At 41.2% G+C, this 19,272-nt stretch overlaps 1 protein-coding gene across 1 annotated transcript; it reads right to left on the bottom strand.

The window, feature by feature from the left end:
- Positions 1–145: 145 nt before the first annotated feature.
- On the bottom strand, positions 146–18,806 carry aebp1a (AE binding protein 1a). Its single transcript, XM_072658381.1, has 20 exons — positions 18,174–18,806; positions 14,812–15,084; positions 13,039–13,089; positions 12,661–12,747; positions 12,469–12,552; positions 12,153–12,212; positions 11,984–12,043; positions 10,575–10,652; positions 9,941–10,050; positions 9,038–9,177; positions 7,209–7,293; positions 6,362–6,506; positions 6,183–6,262; positions 5,844–5,967; positions 4,425–4,621; positions 4,154–4,327; positions 3,182–3,575; positions 1,596–1,735; positions 1,354–1,453; positions 146–1,050 (listed from the first exon to the last, which is right to left on the bottom strand). Exons 1-20 carry the CDS (start codon positions 18,451–18,453, stop codon positions 503–505), a joined length of 3,210 nt encoding a protein of 1,069 aa, XP_072514482.1. The 5' UTR covers positions 18,454–18,806; the 3' UTR covers positions 146–502.
- Between the last annotated feature and the right edge of the window lie 466 nt (positions 18,807–19,272).

Below are 19,272 nucleotides of genomic sequence, written 5' to 3'. Positions count from 1 at the left end.
TAAAAACTCATATAACTGACTTTAAAAAAAGGTTCAACCTGATAAATACATACTTTACAAATAATTACTAAACTATTTAATAATAAAAGTATTTATTTAGCGTTTGATAATGTTGCTTCGTATTAATCAATAAGACAAGAGGCTGTTACAGAGTCAACACATTTTATTAGAAAAAACTTTTAATACAGGACAGTCCAAAAAATAATTCATAAGTCATCTGAAGACAAGGTGGATTGATTGAAAAGGTTTCATTCTTTTTACTAGTAGTAGTGTGATATATATTGAGTTATTGTTAGACTTGTGAGATTGCAAATTTCTTTAAAATTCCCTCATTAAACTAGGATCCAGATGTGTTTACACTCTCTGTTCCACAGAGATGTACTGTACATTTCTGTAGAGGCCTAAAGGCTTGCAGGCAAAACTCTGCAGTCTCAATAGTCTTATAATAAGGCACTGCTGAGATGGAAAAGATTGTTGTTGATATCTGTGCTTGATAATCATGTTAAAAATCATCTATTCTATAAGCAAAGTCGTAATCCGGTGTAGGCTCAGTTTCTTGGAATTCATCTTCACCTGGGGCCACGGTGGGTGAACTGTCCTGCCCAACCCAGAAGTTAAACCAAGAGTCGGTGGTTTGTGTTTTTAACTGTGTGGTGGTAGTGGGCGGCAGGGTGGTGGTGGTTGTGGTTGTGCTGGTGGCCCTAGTGGTGGTAATGTTGATCCTCTTTCGCAGTCTGCAACGGTTCTGGCGCGTGCAGTGCTGGCGTTTACTTTGGGGAACTGTGTCTGGAACTCTGCTGATCCCAGCAGCATTTGTTGGTTTTTGGACCCTGGGGTTGGGTGGCGGTCGAAGAACTGGCTTCTTACCACTTTGGGCCATGATTTGTCTAATTCTGGCCCAGTTGGACTTGGTTAGTGTAAAGCTGCATGATGTGGCCCCTGTCTCGTAGCCCACCATACAGAGGCGTGTCTGAGATGTATAGCCATCCGCTCTCGCAGTGACACGATACTCTCCTGGATTTAGGAGACGCCAGTAATCACCTGTGGAAGCTTGGGAGGGAAGAGAGCAAACAGAGAGCAAAAAGAGCTTTAAAGCTTGGACCTGATACTGAAATTTCCATATACACCAAAGCAAAAAAGAATTCCATGTAGTACTGAATAGTGAAACCTTTTCTGGTGCTATATAGAATCACTTGTTAATTTATATTACGTTCATAGTACAATTTGGACAAATCTGTGCATAAAACATCCCAAAATGTTAATGTTATATTTATAATAATAATAATAATAATAATAATAATATATTATATGGACATCGCATGGTTACATTAAGAGAATTACAGTAGAGCTTACCTGTTTTCACGTCATGCTTGATGCCCTCCACAGATATTGTGGCATTTGCTAGTAGATTGCCCTCTACGTCCCTCACAACACCCTTAATACCACGATGCACCTGGTTGAGGACACGTTTTCATTGCATTTTTGGCCAACTCAGATTTATCATGGAGACGTTCTTTATCACATGGATTACAGCTGTCAAACACTTTGTTTATTAATATATTTTTGTTCATTTCTGCTTTGTTTCTTTCTCATACCTGCTCAATAAATGCTAGTAGGGCCTCACGGTTGTTCTCCCACTCCAGGGCCAGCTCACTCTCATGGGGAAACTTGTCACATCCCAGGAAGATGGATATCTCAAAGCAGTTGGTGTGAAGGTAACTGAAATCATTCATACCTATGGAAGTAAAGAGGAAAAAGACGGCAAGCAAAACTATCATTGCAATTTTACACTGGACTGATTTTTAGTACCTGAAATGGACCCTGTTGGCTAAAAAGATGAGTTATGATAATATATATAAAAGGACCCATTTCTTGAAAAATCAAGCTTTGAGGAGGCTTGTGCTTGTCACTATCCTCTCTGTTTTGTAGTGTTGACGGATCTTGCTCATGCATGGGTTTGTGATATGACCAGATTGGCTGACAGATTCAGATTGGTGGACTGATGACCGGTAACATTTCAAAGCGTACCATTTACTACCCATCTCAACAGCCCATTTTTACTACTGTTAGTGAGGTCACAAAAACCAACGCATTTAGCCATTCAGCCATTTACACACATATATATGTGTGAGTGTAATTACATCCGCCCATCTCAACAGCCCATTTCTAATAGTTTTTGTGATGTCAGAAAGTTTTCTTATGACAGCAACGTAAATCTGGCATGTAGTGGATATACAGTGGCATGCAAATTTCTGTAACTGTGAACAGCTCAGTGAGTACAAGATGATCTGATCTCCAAAAAGCTTAAAGATGAAGCATTCTTTTCAACATTAAAGGCATAATGTGTATATAATATTATATAGTGAACTGTGGAGCACCATGAAAAAGACCTCTCAGATAATTAATTAGCGTGTTAGGGCTATGGCTTCTTCATAATCAGGAGATGCAAAGGAAAGGTCAAGTGATACAAATGTCAAAGCTTCATAATTAACAGTATGAGAACAATGAATTAATAATAACTAAGAATTGATGCCCACAAAGCCGCTATAAGAAGATAGCAACATGCTTTTAGGTTGCTGTTTACTCAGTTGTAATTAATGTAATTAAGAAATTGTGGTTTCTTAGAACAGAGAACAGTAGACGTGATGTTGGGGTCTGGAAGACCAAGAAAGTTTTTAGCAAAATACGTCTTATAGAAAGTCTGATTAAAACACCTTAAAATACTTTTTAGCAGAGTCAAATATGACCTTTATGGAAGAGTCGTCGGAAGGAAACCTTTCCTGCATCCTTACCACAAGGATGTGTCAGAGAAACATCAACAGAGTGCAGCCCCAGAATTACACAGGGCAAATGGGCAAAAATCCCCCAAACTAGAATTGAAAGACTATAAGCTTATTATATCTGGCAACATTAGCTTTTAAAAAAAATATTTTAATATATTATAGAAACACTTCATCTTTAACTTCATGCCTTTCTGAAATCAGGTCGTCTTTTACTCACAGTAATAAACTTTTGACCAGGGGTGCCCTAACCTGTGTATGCCACTATATGTACAGTATATACAGTCCATATTGCTTAGCCCTGTATGTAGTGCCACAACATGCCACTAGATGGACACTTTTCATCAACATTTCACTGATGATGAACTGAACTGATGATCACTAATGATTGTCTCACTCACTGCCCACGACAGGTTTCCAGCTGGCACGGTTGATGATGCCCTGGCCCCCTGTGATGTCATCGGTGTGGCAGGAGCCACGGTACGTCTCTGTCATGGTCAAGTGGCTGTGGGCGTAGGTCATGGCCAGCCAGCGGAACATGCTCTCGTCCGCGGTCTCCCTCAGCTCCCCCTCGTTTTGCCTCTGAATCCGGGCCCAGGTGTCCTCGTTCATGTTGTACTCCACCACGGGACGCCCGTTGCGATGCACCACTCTGTTGTCCATGCTGGTGGACCTGGGTGGTCTCTGCATGTCAAAGGGGTACGTCACCATCTTCTCGCCACCCTGCAGGTTTGCTCCCAAAACGAATGGCGTTCGCTCCATCCAGGCGATTATGGCTTTAGTCTCAGTAGCAACCTGAGCACAAAATATGGAGATTTGTCTAACTTACACAAATTTAGGGGTGCTTTGGGGTGATGGGCCTGTATACACTACTACCTGTTTCCCAGACATGAACATTTTCCTTTTGATGGAAAATCTACATTAGGAATGCTGGGTAGTTTAGGACTAGGCTTAATCTCTGTCTGGGAAAATGGCCCTGTACGTCGAAAACGTTTGAACACCTGCTTTTCAATGCCCACTTTGCTCTTGAACATTAACTAATTTGCATTAGTTAGATCAAATACTGATGTTTCGCTCCACAGACACTTGTTTGTGACACAATGTTTGGCATTGGTCATGATGACCTTAGACTCATGTGTGGATGCTCCAAAATGGTCTGGTTGTTTTGGCAAAGCTAAATACACTAGTTAGAAGGGGTGTCTGGATGCCTTTGGCCATACAGTGCTTCTTGTCAGCGTTTCTTGTCCATCAGTGGAGCACGCATGGGTCACCCAGACATAGGAAAGGTATCGTTCTTCATTTATTGACCAGAAACTGGATTGCTGAATATCTATAAATGACCAAATTATCCAATAAGACTAGGTTATGCCTACCGAGCCATTCAAGAAGTTCTCCGGCATGGGGATGTGGTGGTTCGGCACAACACGAGGGACCCATCCTCTGTCTTCTGCGCCCCACAGAACACTGTTAAGGTCAGGAAAGTTCTGAAAAATGTCGTAGCCCTCCTCTGTCCAGTGGCCCAATGCCCAGTTTCCCATTTCTGAGCCCTAATAAATAAAAAGAACCCATCTTCGTTAGAGGACAAGCCAGATAACAGAATACAGAATGGTAACGGGCTCTAGTGATAGAGAACTTTCTTGGTACCATTTCATAAGCCAGGTCGTAGGCATCTGGGTTAAGACAGGGAACCAAATGAATGCGCACTCCGTCCACCAGGCGGCGCACCCGGGGGTTATCATCGTTGTACTCTTTACATAGGAACTGCATTAGTAATAAAAGGAGTTCTCTTCCCAGTACTTCATTCCCGTGTAGTCCTGCAGTGTAGCGAAACTCTGGCTCACCTAAAACAGACATGAGTCAAGCTTTTAGCATATTTTACTTACTTACAGTAGCACAGGGTAATATGATAATATGAATATTGTGAGAAATTACATCAGAATAAGGCAAGCTAGCTCAGAGACCATCCCTGATTTGTTTGCATGCATGTCTTAATGCTTTTTAAGATGCGTTTTCAGATGTCTTATTCTTCATCATATAATTAAAGGATTACTCAGTGTTAGTAAACATATGCCAAAAGCATCCCTGAATTTTCATTAAATGCATCCAGACCCCCAGTTGTTTTGCTCAGGCAAACGCTAAAAAAACCAGACAAGCCTCATTTTGCCGGACCACCTTTGGCTTGATAGATTCGCCAATGGCATTTCAACAATGGGAAGATGATTTTGCAAAAGGTTCTGTGGCATAAAATAACATCTACATGCTTCATGTTCCATATAATGTGTCCCTGCCTGGTAAAGAACTCAAGCCTTGCCCGGTAGAAATGCTAACGCCGCAGTAGTGATGCTGGGCAAGGCCTGCACGGTACCAATGCTAACACTGTTGTATCAATGCTGGGCGAAACCGGCAGCCAGTGTGGTAGCGATGCTAATGGTATGCCAATGCTGGGTGAGGCTGGCTGCCGCCGTGGTAGCAATGGTGACCCCACATTACCGATGCAGGGTAGGGCCAATGGCCAGCACACTGCTAATGCTGCGGAAGCGACGTTGAGTCAACATGCTATAGCTACAGACTTTGACACAAACAGTAATGCCACAGTTGGTCTTCGCACCATGTCCCTTTACTATAATTTTTCAAGCACGGAGAGCCAACCTCTGCTTACCTAAGATTACTGTCTGTTAGCATGAGAAAATGTCTTTTCTAGGCAAACAAGAGGCAGTTCATGCGCATGTGTGTTTCAACAACATTTGTCAGTCAGTCAGTCTGTCACTTGGTAAGTGAAATTGCCAATTTTAGTCCAGTACGGCAAAAAGGTGATTTATACAGAGCTTTTAAACACAACACAACAACTTCTGTACAGAACTGGAGGCCATCTTGAGAATTGAGGCCATTCCATGCCATTATACCATATTATCTCTTAGACATAGCTTTTCATTCGATTTCTCTAGCAAAAACAAGAATGTTACGTTTTAAATGATATGATGTGATGAACTGAGCTTAATATGACCAAGTGCATATGAGTTTATAAAGTCTTTTGATTTCTGTTTGGCCTTAAAAGTCACATACCGGTTTCATGTTCTCCTGGATTGTCAGAGATCTCCATTGCGTACATCTTCTGCCCTTGAGAGCTCTTGCCAATGTTGTAGATCCTGGTGATGTTGGGACATTCCTCATTTATCACTTTCATCATCTGTGTACAAGAGGACAATGGAAAGAGGACACCATTCAGGTGAGAATATTAGAACATTCACATTACAGGCCAACCACACACATTATTTATATAAGAGTCAAAGGAAAGAGCACTATGCATGTTCAAACATGAGCACCCAAGCCTTGCCCTTTAACCTTCACACAGCAGCAGTCTGAATTCGGGGAATGCGCTTAAGGTGAAGAGAGCAGCCTCACCTGCCTCATCTCCTTGTAGTTGTGATGCCTGTAGTCCAAGTCATCAGTGGGCGTAACGTCGTTTTCAGTTGGGTAACTATCTGTTGGAGCAGTCTCATTGTATGAGCGGGGTCTTTAAAGAGGTTTTACCATCAACTGATCAGAATTCGAATGTTAATGTTAAATAGCTAAGTGCTTACTGGGCAGAGGGCAGGCAAGCACCTCCAGTCTCATGCACAGACTCCCGTTCCAGCTCTGCGGTAAGATTCGGATATACCGCGCCACCACAGGCATGGAGAACTCGTTCTTCACTGGAGTGTCTTTGTCAACATTCCCATAAAAGAGCTGAAGAGTAAAGCAGCATGATCATGAATAGATTCTTTTACAACACAACACCTGCTTAAATAGCTCCATGATTTAGCTTTAGCAGGGCTCTGGAGAACTGGTGTTCTGCAGGGTTTGGTTACTTCTCTACTTAAAACACCTCATTTAAATCATCTGTTAATTTACAAGTTTTGTAGAAGTGTTTGAGAAGAAACACCAAACTGTGTTCTGGATACCAGGCCTCCAGGACCAGAGCTCAAGAACCAAGCATATCAAGATGACTTTGCCAACACTAGATAAATGTTCACATTCAATCATTTTAAAACTTCAATTTAAAACTAAATTTAAGCTCTAAAATATCTAGAGCATTATTCTTATAGAGGATATTAGTCCTGCATCAAACAGTGAATTCCACAGCATGCACAGTGTTAAACGTTTAGGGTTGGAGTGGCCTGGGGCGGTAGGGTGTTGGGGCCCAGTGGAATATCTTTTTATAGTGGTTGTTTTACTTGGGAGTTAGCAAGCTAAAGTGTAGATAGCTAACAACAGCAAAACAACAGGCTGTACACTATGGTTTTAAATACTACTAATAAATAAATAAATAATATAAATAATAATAAAAATAAAACACAGCAGTTATTCAGACGTCATGTAGATTATCTGTTCTTCTCAAACTTCTCAAAACAAGGCCTATTAATCTCTGTAATGTAAAAATCGAGTCACCCATTCAGCATAGCCATCATGAAGCACTGTCCAGTCACGACTGTCGTTGCTGAAGGCCACGAAGTAGGATGAAACAAAGTCATCACTGCAAAACAACAAAAGAGCATTTGCTGTAAAAACATGCCTCACCACAAGTGACAGTTGCTAGTAAAAAATCTGCTTTACACAGTTTTTCCCTTTCCCCCAAATGTAGTTGACCCACCAACTGCATACTTAAATAATCCCACACTTGCCTCAAACTACGTTGGCCTGTTAAATAATAACAGATGTGCTTACGTGGTTTCTGACACTGATTATACAGTTGTGGTCCGGCGTTTGCATACACTCATCGTGGGCATGAATGTCATGGAGGTTTTGGGCTTTTAATGATTTCTTTGAACTGTTCCCAAAATTGTCCGGGGCAGAATTAGTGTACAGAACACAAACCGGAATTTGCACTGACTGCACAAGTTTGTATCTTTGAAACCAACACAGCATATAATTTACAGCATAAATTATACATGCAGCACACCTAGCATTCACTAATCAGCTTGCACATTGAACAGATGTTTTTGGTAGCCTTTAACAAGTATTCGGCAGACGTTTGGGTGGATATTTGACCATTCTTCTCATTCTTCTTCAAAATCGGTTCGTTTAAAGTTGTTGGTTTCCTGGCACTGACATGACTTTGAAGCACAGTCCACAATTTTCTGATAGCGTTGAGGTCAGGACTTCAGGAAGGCCATTCCAAAAGCTTAATGTTAGTTTGCTTTATCCAGTCCACAACCACATGTGATGTGCGTTTGGGCTCATTGTCCTGTTGAAACATTGTGTTCCAGTTTCAACCATTTAACTGTTAGTTTGAGGTTTTGCTGAAGAATTCTGAGGAAGCCCTTCTTTTTCTTTTCTTTGTCCACTTGCAATGTGCTCAAATGTTTCCCTGGCAGCAAAACAGATCCAGATCATGTTACTACCTCCACCATTATTTATTTTTGACGTTTGCAGATTTTTTTCCCTCTTTCTCCCATTTGGTACGGCCAATTGCGTTTGTAGCTCCCTCCCACTAGTAATGCTTCTAACAATTGGAGGACTTAACACACGTCACCTCCGATACATGCAAAACCAGCCACTGCCCTTTCTCGAACTGCCGCCAATGTGGCTTTGCTGATGAGGATAGCTAGTGCCATCCTGCCAACCGGGAGCGAGCATGGCCAATTGTGCTCTTTTTTAGAACTCGGCCACTGGCTCGGGATTCGAACTTGCGACCTTCAGTAGCCCCCCTACTTTGTCTCTTCTAATCATTAATCACTCATTAATGGCTCATTGTCCATGTGGTCAACTGCAATCTTTAGGCAGGTTCGAAGATGTCGATTTTGGAGCAGGAGCTGCTTTCTTGGACAGCGGCCTCAGCCCATGGTTATGCTAAACTAGCTTGACTGTAGACAGTGACACTGATGTTGCAGCAGCTTCCAGTTAATGGCAGGCATGTGCCCTGGTGGTTTCTGGGTTGATCCTGATCATCTGGACAAGTTTCTCAGTTGCATTTAGAAATGTTTGGAATATGGCTATGAACACTACTAAAATGGTTGTTTAGAAATGGCTACGATCATCCTTTTCAGATCTGCACTGAGCTCCTTGGACTCATTGTACTGTGTTAGTAAATTAAATGAGTGCTGTCAAATAAACCCTTTTTATGTGAGCACAGAGAAGCTACCAGCTGTAGTCAATCATGATCACTAACAATTAAATGAAAAGAGGCCTTGGCCATGGCAGGTCCAAAGACATTTAGGAACTGACCACAACTATGTATCAGCCTAAAGCATATGATATTTCCTGTTCATGCTCCATACTGTGTCTCAGAGGTCCTGCCCTGAGTGATGACCCCAGTGTATTCCACCTCTCGATGAGCATCCAGCTGAAACCAGTGCTCTTTCTCCTCGCTGTCCGCACACCAGCCCCCTCCGTAAACATCATCCTCATCATCAGAGCTCTAGAAAAACAGAGCAAAGTTAGTGGAAGAATCACTTGAGCAAACCTTCTACTCTAAGGTTCTTGTTCATAGTGCAAATGAATTGTTGAAAAAAGCAGTTTCGAGTACACTCTTTCCATTTTTATATGGTTCTATATAGAACCTTTTCTACCAATGGGAAGAACTCTAGGTTGGCAAATAACCACCAAATGTGTTTTTTAAGGTATTTTATTATTTATTTATTTATCTATTTATTTCTGTTATTTATTATATTGTGGTAGAAGTTAATAATGAACGGTAAAATAGAAATGCCCCAAAATCTGTTTACATCCATGACTTCCATTGTTTTAAGTTAAAAAGGTTCTTTCTTTCACCTGTAAACTTGCCAATTTAAAGATACAAGGTTTTTGCATGACAGTGACGATTTACACAGGAGTTTCTGCAGTTTTTAGGATGTAGTCAATGGTCATTTATGTCATTTTCATCTCTTTGTCTCCCTCTCTCTCTCTCTCAAGCAGTTTGACCAATGGTTGTGTAGATGCAGGTACACATAGGCCGGTATTTGTGGAGAGAAGGTGGTTTAAAGCTGTAAAACTCTGTACACTGAGGATCCCAAAAAGAGGACATGTCTGGGAAAACCTCACACAACGATTAGGTTGACTAGCTGAAACATGTTGGCTGTCCAAAGTTAGTTTCTGACAAATGTGCACTGCATAGCTAAAAACACTAGCGGTACTAGCGGCCCGTTTGGAAAAAGACCAGTTGAAACTATATTTGCATATACCTGCATGTTCAAACGGCCTCTCTGGGCTGAAAACCCATGATGGGACATGGAGGAGGCCAGGATTTGGTCATCCTCCACACGGTGCGACTCCATGCCAAGAGGTGGACACTCTGCAAGCAGAGAAAACACAGTCTGCACAAGGGAATTTTTATTCATTTGCAGCAGTAATCACTCATGATTTTTACTATGCCAAGCAAGACACAGTTTTACTTGCTGTCATAAAAACCCTCTCCCTGTTTGTGCAGAAGTAGCTCGTTGTAGCTATGAGTCTGACTAAATGATTCCAATCCCAGTTTGAGAACCGCCTTTTTGGAGCTGAAGCACATTTGCAGTTTGGACAGGAAGGAGTGGGAGCCAACAGCAATGCTGGCTCCTCTTAAAACATCCCGACACACATACTCACTTAGGGCCCGCAAACTCAACACAGGCCTAAATCCAGTTGGAAAGGAAAAAGGTTGTGGGGGAAGGACAATTCAGTACTGACATTTACTGCAGTTAGCTTTTGCAGCCTATCCTTTTTTTTCTTATTTACTTGAAATGCAGCATGTGTGACTCAAGTACCCCATAAAATACTACATCACATACAGCCCAGCTGTGGATAATTGGACTATACTTTTAGAAAAAAAGGCCTTACTCTTTGGTTCGACGTAGGCAGGGATCTGCTTTCTTCTTTCTTCTTCCTCTTCCTCCCATTTTTTCCTCATTTTTTCAGCTGTTTTTCATTTTTTAGAGAATGAGAAGACATGATTAAACATTTTGGGACAGCAAGCATACACATACCCTATGCCAACCTTCTCTGGGTTCATTTGTATTAGTAAAGTCATTCACCAAATAGCAATAGATGCAAACCTAGTTATTTTTTGGCATTTTTCTGTCTGGCAGTAATTAAAAAAAGATGTGATTGATTACCTTGGACAGTCATTCTGCTGTACTAAGAAAATAATAGAAAGCACAGGCAAAATAGTCGAAATATTCCTGCCATAGAAGCCAATGGGAAGGTTTTCCAACATATGCTCATTGGCTTCTATTATATAATAAATGTGTGTTGAATTAACAGGTTTTCTGCTGTTTTACAGATATGTTCAAATATTGTGAAACACGTCAAAATTGCTGACTGACATTATTCTCTGTACGCTACAGGTGCAGCAGATGAAAATAAAATTCAACAATGCTGTAGTATTCCTTTAAAGGGAAAGTCCACTGCTTTTCAAAATGTTCTGCTTCATTCTAGGGAAACTTACCAACTCAAAATTGTATCACTTTTGAATGTTCATTATTGCATATCATGACTCATTCCTTAATTTTCTTTAACTTATTATTGCTCTTCAATTGTAGAAAGCGCTATATAAATATATTGCTTTTATAAACACAGTGAAAGTAAATGGAACCAGACCTCTGAAGAGTTTAGTGTCTCTTAAAGTTACATTACAGAATGTTTTTACATGAAATGTTTACGAATACACCGTTTTGAGAACATATCCTTTCGAAATGCATTCATGATTAAGGGTCACATGCAGGGTGTTATAATGGGAAAATGAGTTATAGACTCTGGTTTCATTCACCACCACTGTAAAGAGACCTTTACTTGGCAGTCAGACCAGTCTGATTGACTTTGTTTCCATCTCAAGCTTTGAATTAAATGAAAATTTTGAAAAATTAGTGTAATTTACCTTTAAGTAACTATAGATTTTTACAGTGACACATTTCCCTCATTAGTCAGCCAATTGTTTCCCTCTCTTTCCACTGTGACGTTTAATCGTCTGTATCTCTTTCTACAGTCTAATTGGCTGATGCCTTCAGGTTCAATATTTCAACACTGTCTCTCCAACCGATCTGACTGTTTTTGTTTTTATGTGTTTTTCTCAAAACAGAGTATCACGTGGAAGATGTGGGCACAGAATGGTTGAAGGAGCTCTCTTGGAAAGTAAGATTTCTTATGTAACAACATACAGCAACATACGGACCACCCATGTGACAGGAGTACTCAAAGACATTTGAGCGTATGCTCATGACATGTAACTAGAAAAAACAAAAGATTTAGACCCTTTTCTTCCTTCTCCTTCTGCTTTCTCGCCATCTCCTCCTCCAACTTCTTTGATGCCACTAATGAGACAGACAAAAACACACAGCATGAAATCAAGCACATGATTGCTATACATGAGCACAACGTGATCCTTTTGAAAAAGATTGTTTTAAAATAGTGTAAACGTACAGTCAGAATAATCATATTCCTCATACCAGGGGGCCACAAATGGTGGGGCTGAGGTCTCCTCTACACACACAAGCATAAAAACAGAAATTAGCCAGTTTGCATTTAATGAGAAAAAACAAACAGCTCGTAACATTTGTCCCGTATGCTGTAATCTCATACTTCTTGCTCGAATGTTTTGCCTGTAATCGCCAGCAACCACATTATTTCATTGCTTCTCTTGTTTACATCTGAAATGGTCTCTTGTGGGTTTCCTCTTTTCATGCAAGAGCCATCTTGGCCCACGCCCTCCCATTAGGGCAAATCAGCCTTGGGTTACCTGGGATGGGTAAATATATGCTTGGATCTTCCGTGGTGGTGGCCTCCTTGCGTCTAGGGGGGAGGTCAGGCTCTGGGACCTCATCTATCAGAAGAAAGAGTCAAACATGAAAGTACAGTGAGGTCCTCTGCTGTTTTAACAGAGCTCAAAGTCAAACTCATTTGCGTCTCTGTCTTGGGTTTCCCCACATACGTCTGGCATCCCAGTACTCAGCATCATGTTCTTTTGGGATTTTGGTTATAGATGGAGATGTTGGGTCTTCTTCCTTGATGGGAACATCTGTAGAAGATGGAGAGATGAAAGGGAAATTGCTAGTAAAACATTGCTTCAGTAAAACTGGGCCTTAGAGCATCTTGAAAGCGGCAAGATGGAAGCCATAAAAAATGGTTGGTTTGTTTACACACGCTTTTTTTTTTCTTGCGTTTCGGTAAATTCCACAATTCAGCTAAAGGTTTCAACATCTAATGGTGACCATGTGTTTAAATAAACAAGTTAAGAACATTGATTTCTAAGAGAAAAGGGAAAACGACAACCCTGATGTCAATGTGAAAGTGTTATTTTTGGACTTACCATGGTCTGGGCTTGGAGACGGCTTCTCTTTTGTTGATACTGTTGGGAATACTGAAAGAAAGAAAGGGTTATATTAGTTTGTAGACATCACTAGCAGAAAATGAGGGTGGGTATCGAGGGGCATGTTCCTCACAGTTTTGGAAACTTCCCAACATTAAAAAAGTCCAATATATATTTTATATCTCATACACCAATGATATATGGCATTGGGTAGGGATGTACACTGATATTAAATCAGCAAAACATCAGCAAAACAGTGTTGGAATTGGACAGATGTTTTACCAGTATATTAGTCCAATATTTGATGATGTGTTTGTTAGCAGAATGTTTAGGTGACCCTGGAATACTGCACTACAGCTCCATTTTAGTAATTGTACTGCATTTATGAGCTAGGAGAATGTAGTGTTAGGAGTCAGTATAGCATGGTTTGTTTGCCCAGCCAGGGTATCACTCACTAGTCTGCCATGGGAAGATAAATGTTCAATGTGTAAAACGTAAGAAAAACTGCCTACTCAGACAGGATTCTAAGGCAGAAAGACATGCAGTCATGTCTGAATCTAAGTCTACTAATATAGCCTTCTATTGTATTGGGTGGAAATGTTAATCGCTAATAACAACACAGATAAACGCTCTTGTCTAGCAGTGACCACTATAGTACATCAACTATTATTTGTATCCAGGTGATTTTAGCCTCTGTTTCTACTCTTCAATATCAGCAGATTTGTACATAAAAATATCAGATATTGGTGCATTGCTAATAATGAGTTGTGACAAAGTAGCAATGCTGTGCATTCAGTTTTATCTAAAAGCTCTGAGCAGAATAGCTTCATTACCTTTCCTTATAGCAGCATTACTGGATCATTGTCTGTCTGTGCTACAAAGCATCATATTTGTAGCATTAACCTCTCTGGAAAACTTTTACTTCACTCAAAAGCCTACAATATATTATAAATATTATAAATATAAATATATTTTTATTAATAATAAACATATTCCTTTTTATTTCAGATTTGCTAAAGATGCTAGAGCTGTAACATATCTGCAATCATTTATTTACATTTTAAAACTTTCTTAAAACTCTAAAATCATTAATTTAGACAACTGATTTTGATTTAGTTATTGTTAAAATTGACTAAAAGAAAAGCAGTGCCAACTTGCTAACATCTGTCACACACTTTTGCTGCACTCTGATCATTATTTAAATTATGCATTAATTATTAATATGTTCCTTTTTCTAAAACTAGTGTTTTTTGTGTTTTAATTTTGACATATAGAGCATTACATTTCATGACATTAAATGTAATTGTAATCATTCACTTAATTTTGCTGAGGTTGTCAGTTCCCAGGGAAACCCTCCTGTGAGGTAGTTGTAGAGGCTTTGATCACTGTTTCTTTACCCCATTTTCTACCCAGTTTGGAGGGTCAATTACCCTATCCCCCTTTGTGTGAAATCCCCCTATCACTAGCAATGCCCATAACACCAGGAGGGTGAAGACAAGCACATCTCCTCTGACACATGTAAAGCCAGCCTCTGTCTGTTTTCGTGCTCCCTGCTTTGATCAACCCACCCCTGTGAGAGCAAGGCCAATTGTGATCTCTCACACTCTGGCTGCTGAGGGCAAGCAGCACGATCAACGATTCGAACAACAATTAGTGGCAGCACTTTAGTCCACTGCACCACTCAGAGCTCAAGACGCTGCACACTTTCTGACCTTTTGTTACCCCCTCCTACTAGTCAGTTTCCCAGTATGTTGGTGAATACATCATACATACACGTATCCCATCCAAGTTCTTTGAGAAGTTTCTCCTCTTCCTCCTCCAGGGTTGATTTTTTGGTTGGAGGGGGGGTCTTGGCTTTCTGTTTGGGTGGCGCTGTGGTCTTCGGTGGTTTGGGTTTCTTGGTGGGTTTCGGTGGCTTGGGTTTTTTGGTTGGCTTTGGCGGTTTGGGCTTTTTTGTTGGCTTCGGTGGCTTGGGTTTCTTGGTGGGCTTGGGGGCTTTTGGTTTCTTTGCCTTGGCCTCCTTCTCTGCTGCTTTCTTTGCCTTGGCTTGTGAGGGAGAGGGAAAAAGAAGCTAAAGTACACTTGAAAAAGAAGCATAGAAGCAAAACTTGCTTGTAAATGTCTGACATTATATGAGATTATATTTATTCAAGACCTCTGAATTCCAGACCTCTGCCTGGAAATGTTCCGATTTCTAAACATTTCTGCAGAGTCATTTCTGAGAGACTCATTCAGAGTGGATTTGGTGTAAAATTAATGGTTCATTGTAGAGAACTTACTGACTTTTCCTTACAGGGAAGGTGATAGGAACCAAGAGTTGCATCTACAGCATAAATATAGCATAAATATTTTTTCGTATTATCCAAAATGACCAGTCAGCTCAAATGGTTTTGTAGGAAGCAATACCACTATCAATAATTCTGACTCAGTAGGTTTATGTAGAACAGAGTCACTACTGATCCACATGTACCTGCATCTACATGCAGCCGTTGGTCACGCTGTTTAAGTCCCGCTTTCTCAATGCAACTATTGGTCTACATCTATCTGCATCTACATGCAGCCGTTGGTCACGCTGTTTAAGTCCCGCTTTCTCAATGCAACTATTGATCTACATCTACCTGCATCTACGTGCAGCCATTGGTCATGCTGTTTAAGTCCCGCTTTCTCAATGCAACTATTGATCTACATCTACCTGCATCTACGTGCAGCCATTGGTCATGCTGTTTAAGTCCCGCTTTCTCAATGCAACTATTGGTCTACATCTACCTGCATCTACGTGCAGCCATTGGTCACGCTGTTTAAGTCCCGCTTTCTCAATGCAACTATTGGTCTACATCTACCTGCATCTACGTGCAGCCATTGGTCACGCTGTTTAAGTCCCGCTTTCTCAATGCAACTGTTGATCTATATCTACCTGCATCTACGTGCAGCCATTGGTCACGCTGTTTAAGCTGCTTTCTCAATGCAACTATTGGTCTACATCTATCTGCATCTACGCGCAGCCATTGGTCACGCTTTATAAGTCCCGCTTTCTCAATGCAACTATTGATCTACATCTACCTGCATCTACGTGCAGCCATTGGTCACACTGTTTAAGTCCCGCTTTCTCAACGCAACTATTGATCTACATCTACATGCATCTACATGCAGCCATTGGTCACGCTTTATAAGTCCCGCTTTCTCAATGCAACTATTGATCTACATCTACCTGCATCTACGTGCAGCCATTGGTCACGCTGTTTAAGCTGCTTTCTCAATGCAACTATTGGTCTACATCTATCTGCATCTACGTGCAGCCATTGGTCACGCTGTTTAAGTCCCGCTTTCTCAATGCAACTATTGGTCTACATCTATCTGCATCTACGTGCAGCCATTGGTCACGCTGTTTAAGTCCCGCTTTCTCAATGCAACTATTGGTCTACATCTACCTGCATCTACGTGCAGCCATTGGTCATGCTGTTTAAGCTGCTTTCTCAATGCAACTATTGGTCTACATCTATCTGCATCTACGTGCAGCCATTGGTCACGCTGTTTAAGTCCCGCTTTCTCAATGCAACTATTGGTCTACATCTACCTGCATCTACGTGCAGCCATTGGTCACGCTGTTTAAGCTGCTTTCTCAATGCAACTATTGGTCTACATCTATCTGCATCTACGTGCAGCCATTGGTCACGCTTTATAAGTCCCGCTTTCTCAATGCAACTATTGATCTACATCTACCTGCATCTACGTGCAGCCATTGGTCACGCTGTTTAAGTCCCGCTTTCTCAATGCAACTATTGGTCTACGTGTACCTGCATCTACATGCAGCCATTGGTCACGCTGTGTAAGTCCTGCCTTCTCAATGCCACTATTGGTCTACATGTACCTGTTCCTACATGCAGCCATTGGTAAAACTGCTTACCACCACAAAAATACCAGAACTTAATATTCAATAAACACAGATCAGCTTGACTGTATCTGACATTTTCATTTTGTTTACTTATTTGTTTATATTTTCTACATTGGCAAGAAATACTCAAGTTGAAATTACATGGCCAAAAATTATTTGGCCAGTTAGAATATTAAGGCTATTTATTCATTTTGGTAAAGCTACTCTCTGTATAAGTCTGCTTGATGGGTTGCCAAGTAAAGAGTAGGCCAGTGCCAACATAAATGAAGGAAGGTCAGCCAGTCATCATGACACTTCACTTCCAGCCTCAGACCATATCTGCACAAGCTGCCTTTGACTCTGCAACAAACAGAAGTTAAAAACTGTCACGCACAGCAAGAAATTACCCCCGTCTTAACGAACTTGATGAAACTTAATGAAACGCTTAGTGTGTTCAGAGAGTTGCTCTCATAAATTTTGTGCTCGTAGTTTTAGGAGTTTTACAACTATGAGATACAGCTGGGTGACAGTGGTAGCAAAAAATGAAATGCTGCCAAACTGAATCCAGACCACAGAGGCATAAATCTAGCACGCATCTGGAAAAAAACAGACAATTGGTGCACCAAAATTGAGCCTTTTTCCTTCCCTTAATCTACTCATCAACTATGATTCACTACATGGCTTCATTTTTTTTTTTTTTATCAGTTCAAGAACCCTTCTGTCTAGCTCTTTGGTCGTATAACGTTTTATGTGAGGCAGAATAGAGAGAGACCTAACACATCGTCAGAAGGCCTGGACTTGCGAACCCTTAAGAGAGACTAGCTGTGACTGCTTCAATGCAAACCAAATGTTGGGTCTGTTTCTCTTCCTGCCTCTGCAGCCTAAAAACCAACCGCACGGCACTCTACTATTTGCAAAACACAGTGAGGGAAGACTGGTGGGGATAGGAGAGTGCTTTGCTGGACCACACTGTTTTTCAGAGCCATCTGTGATTATCATCTACTCCTTTCCTTTACTACAGCCTGACTGTAATCTTTTTTCCATTCACCAGCCTCCCAGCAGCATGCTTGTGGGACGAAAAGAGCAGTGTATTAAGTGTGTCAGTAGAATGAATAGCTCTAGTTTTCCGAGTACCTTGCATAAGAGGAGGAAAGCTGACCTCAGGCCATGCCAGATATGTCAACATAACAAAAGACAGCTGCATCTCCTTTGACGTTCGCCATGAACCTTATTTACAGTGAATGGGTTGCAGACAGCGACTTACCTGCTAGCACCTCTTCAGGTGATTTTTTACTCCCTGGTTTGTCCTTTTTGGCCTCCACGCCTGCTCCCGGTTCATCCTTCTGAGCATCTTCTGACTGCTGTTGTTCCTGTATTTCTTTTTTCTTGTGATCAACAGCTGCCGCTTGTCTTCTTCGAAGCCCTTTGGTTGTCTGGCCAGACCTCACCAAGCCATCTGCCTCCACATTCCCATAGCTTGTTAGTATCCAGCTGAGAGTGAACAGGGTGAGCCAGAGAGGCACCTTCAACCTCCACAGCTTCATCACTGGTTCTCCTTGCTCCACTTAATGCAATGGAATATGAAAGAACTAAGAGGTGTAGATCTACAGCCCGGCTGTCATTGAACAACTCCAAAAGCACATGCAGATGCGTCGTAGACGAGACAGTTCGCACAAGAGGTACAGCAGTTTTAAAAAAGAAACAGATGGCCTTTGAAGATCTCCAGAAGTTCTCAGTCCAAACGTCTCATTCCAACTAGAGGTACAATCAATAAAGCTGGTAATGAAATCAGACAAAGATGGTGTTCACTAACTCCTGCTGTCTGTAGTGGACTGCAACTCCAGCCGAATTCCTCTGACAGCCCCCCTTCCAAGTGAGTGTGGGAAGACGAATCCTGGGGAAAAGAAAAGATCCAAGGCTGGGGAGGGTACTGGAGGGGAATGCTGAGGGAAAGGGGGAAGGGTGGGCTAGAGTGGAGATGAGTCATTTTCTTTTGTTACACAAACCAAATATTCCATGTGAAGCAGCAAAACTGCTCAAGCTAGATGTGGGATACAAAAAATGTCCCCTTCCAAAGACCTTTGTAGCACTTCAGAGAATGAGACCTTTGTTACTGAATGTGTTTGGAGTAAGAATTAGTCACTAGTTTCCAATCCAGGTGTTGCTCTACACCCTTCCTGCTGACCACAGGTTATCCTAAATTCTGCTGACTTTTACATGAAGGTTCATGCATTCCCAATATGTAATAACTCCCATATATAATAACTCACTCCCTTGTATACTGGAAAAAGCATTTAAAGAGGTTATTCCACATTTGGAGGTTCTTCCACCCCTAAAAGTTTCTCAAGAACCATAAACTTTTA

Source organism: Salminus brasiliensis, chromosome 16 (assembly GCF_030463535.1).
Source record: "Salminus brasiliensis chromosome 16, fSalBra1.hap2, whole genome shotgun sequence".
In the NCBI taxonomy this organism is placed as follows: Eukaryota; Metazoa; Chordata; class Actinopteri; order Characiformes; family Bryconidae; genus Salminus; species Salminus brasiliensis.
The sequence above is the reverse complement of the archived record's forward strand: the minus strand, read 5'-3'. Positions and strand labels throughout refer to the sequence as shown.

Excerpts from the sequence above, each read along its gene's own strand:
- aebp1a (XM_072658381.1), bottom strand. The coding sequence starts at position 18,453 with ATGAAGCTGTGGAGGTTGAAGGTGCCTCTCTGGCTCACCCTGTTCACT. Across the intron at positions 12,553-12,660 it reads TGAGTACTGGGATGCCAGAC|ATGAGGTCCCAGAGCCTGAC; the intron begins GTATGTGGGGAA and ends TTCTTCTGATAG. Across the intron at positions 1,736-3,181 it reads CTGGAAACCTGTCGTGGGCA|GTATGAATGATTTCAGTTAC; the intron begins GTGAGTGAGACA and ends TTACTTCCATAG.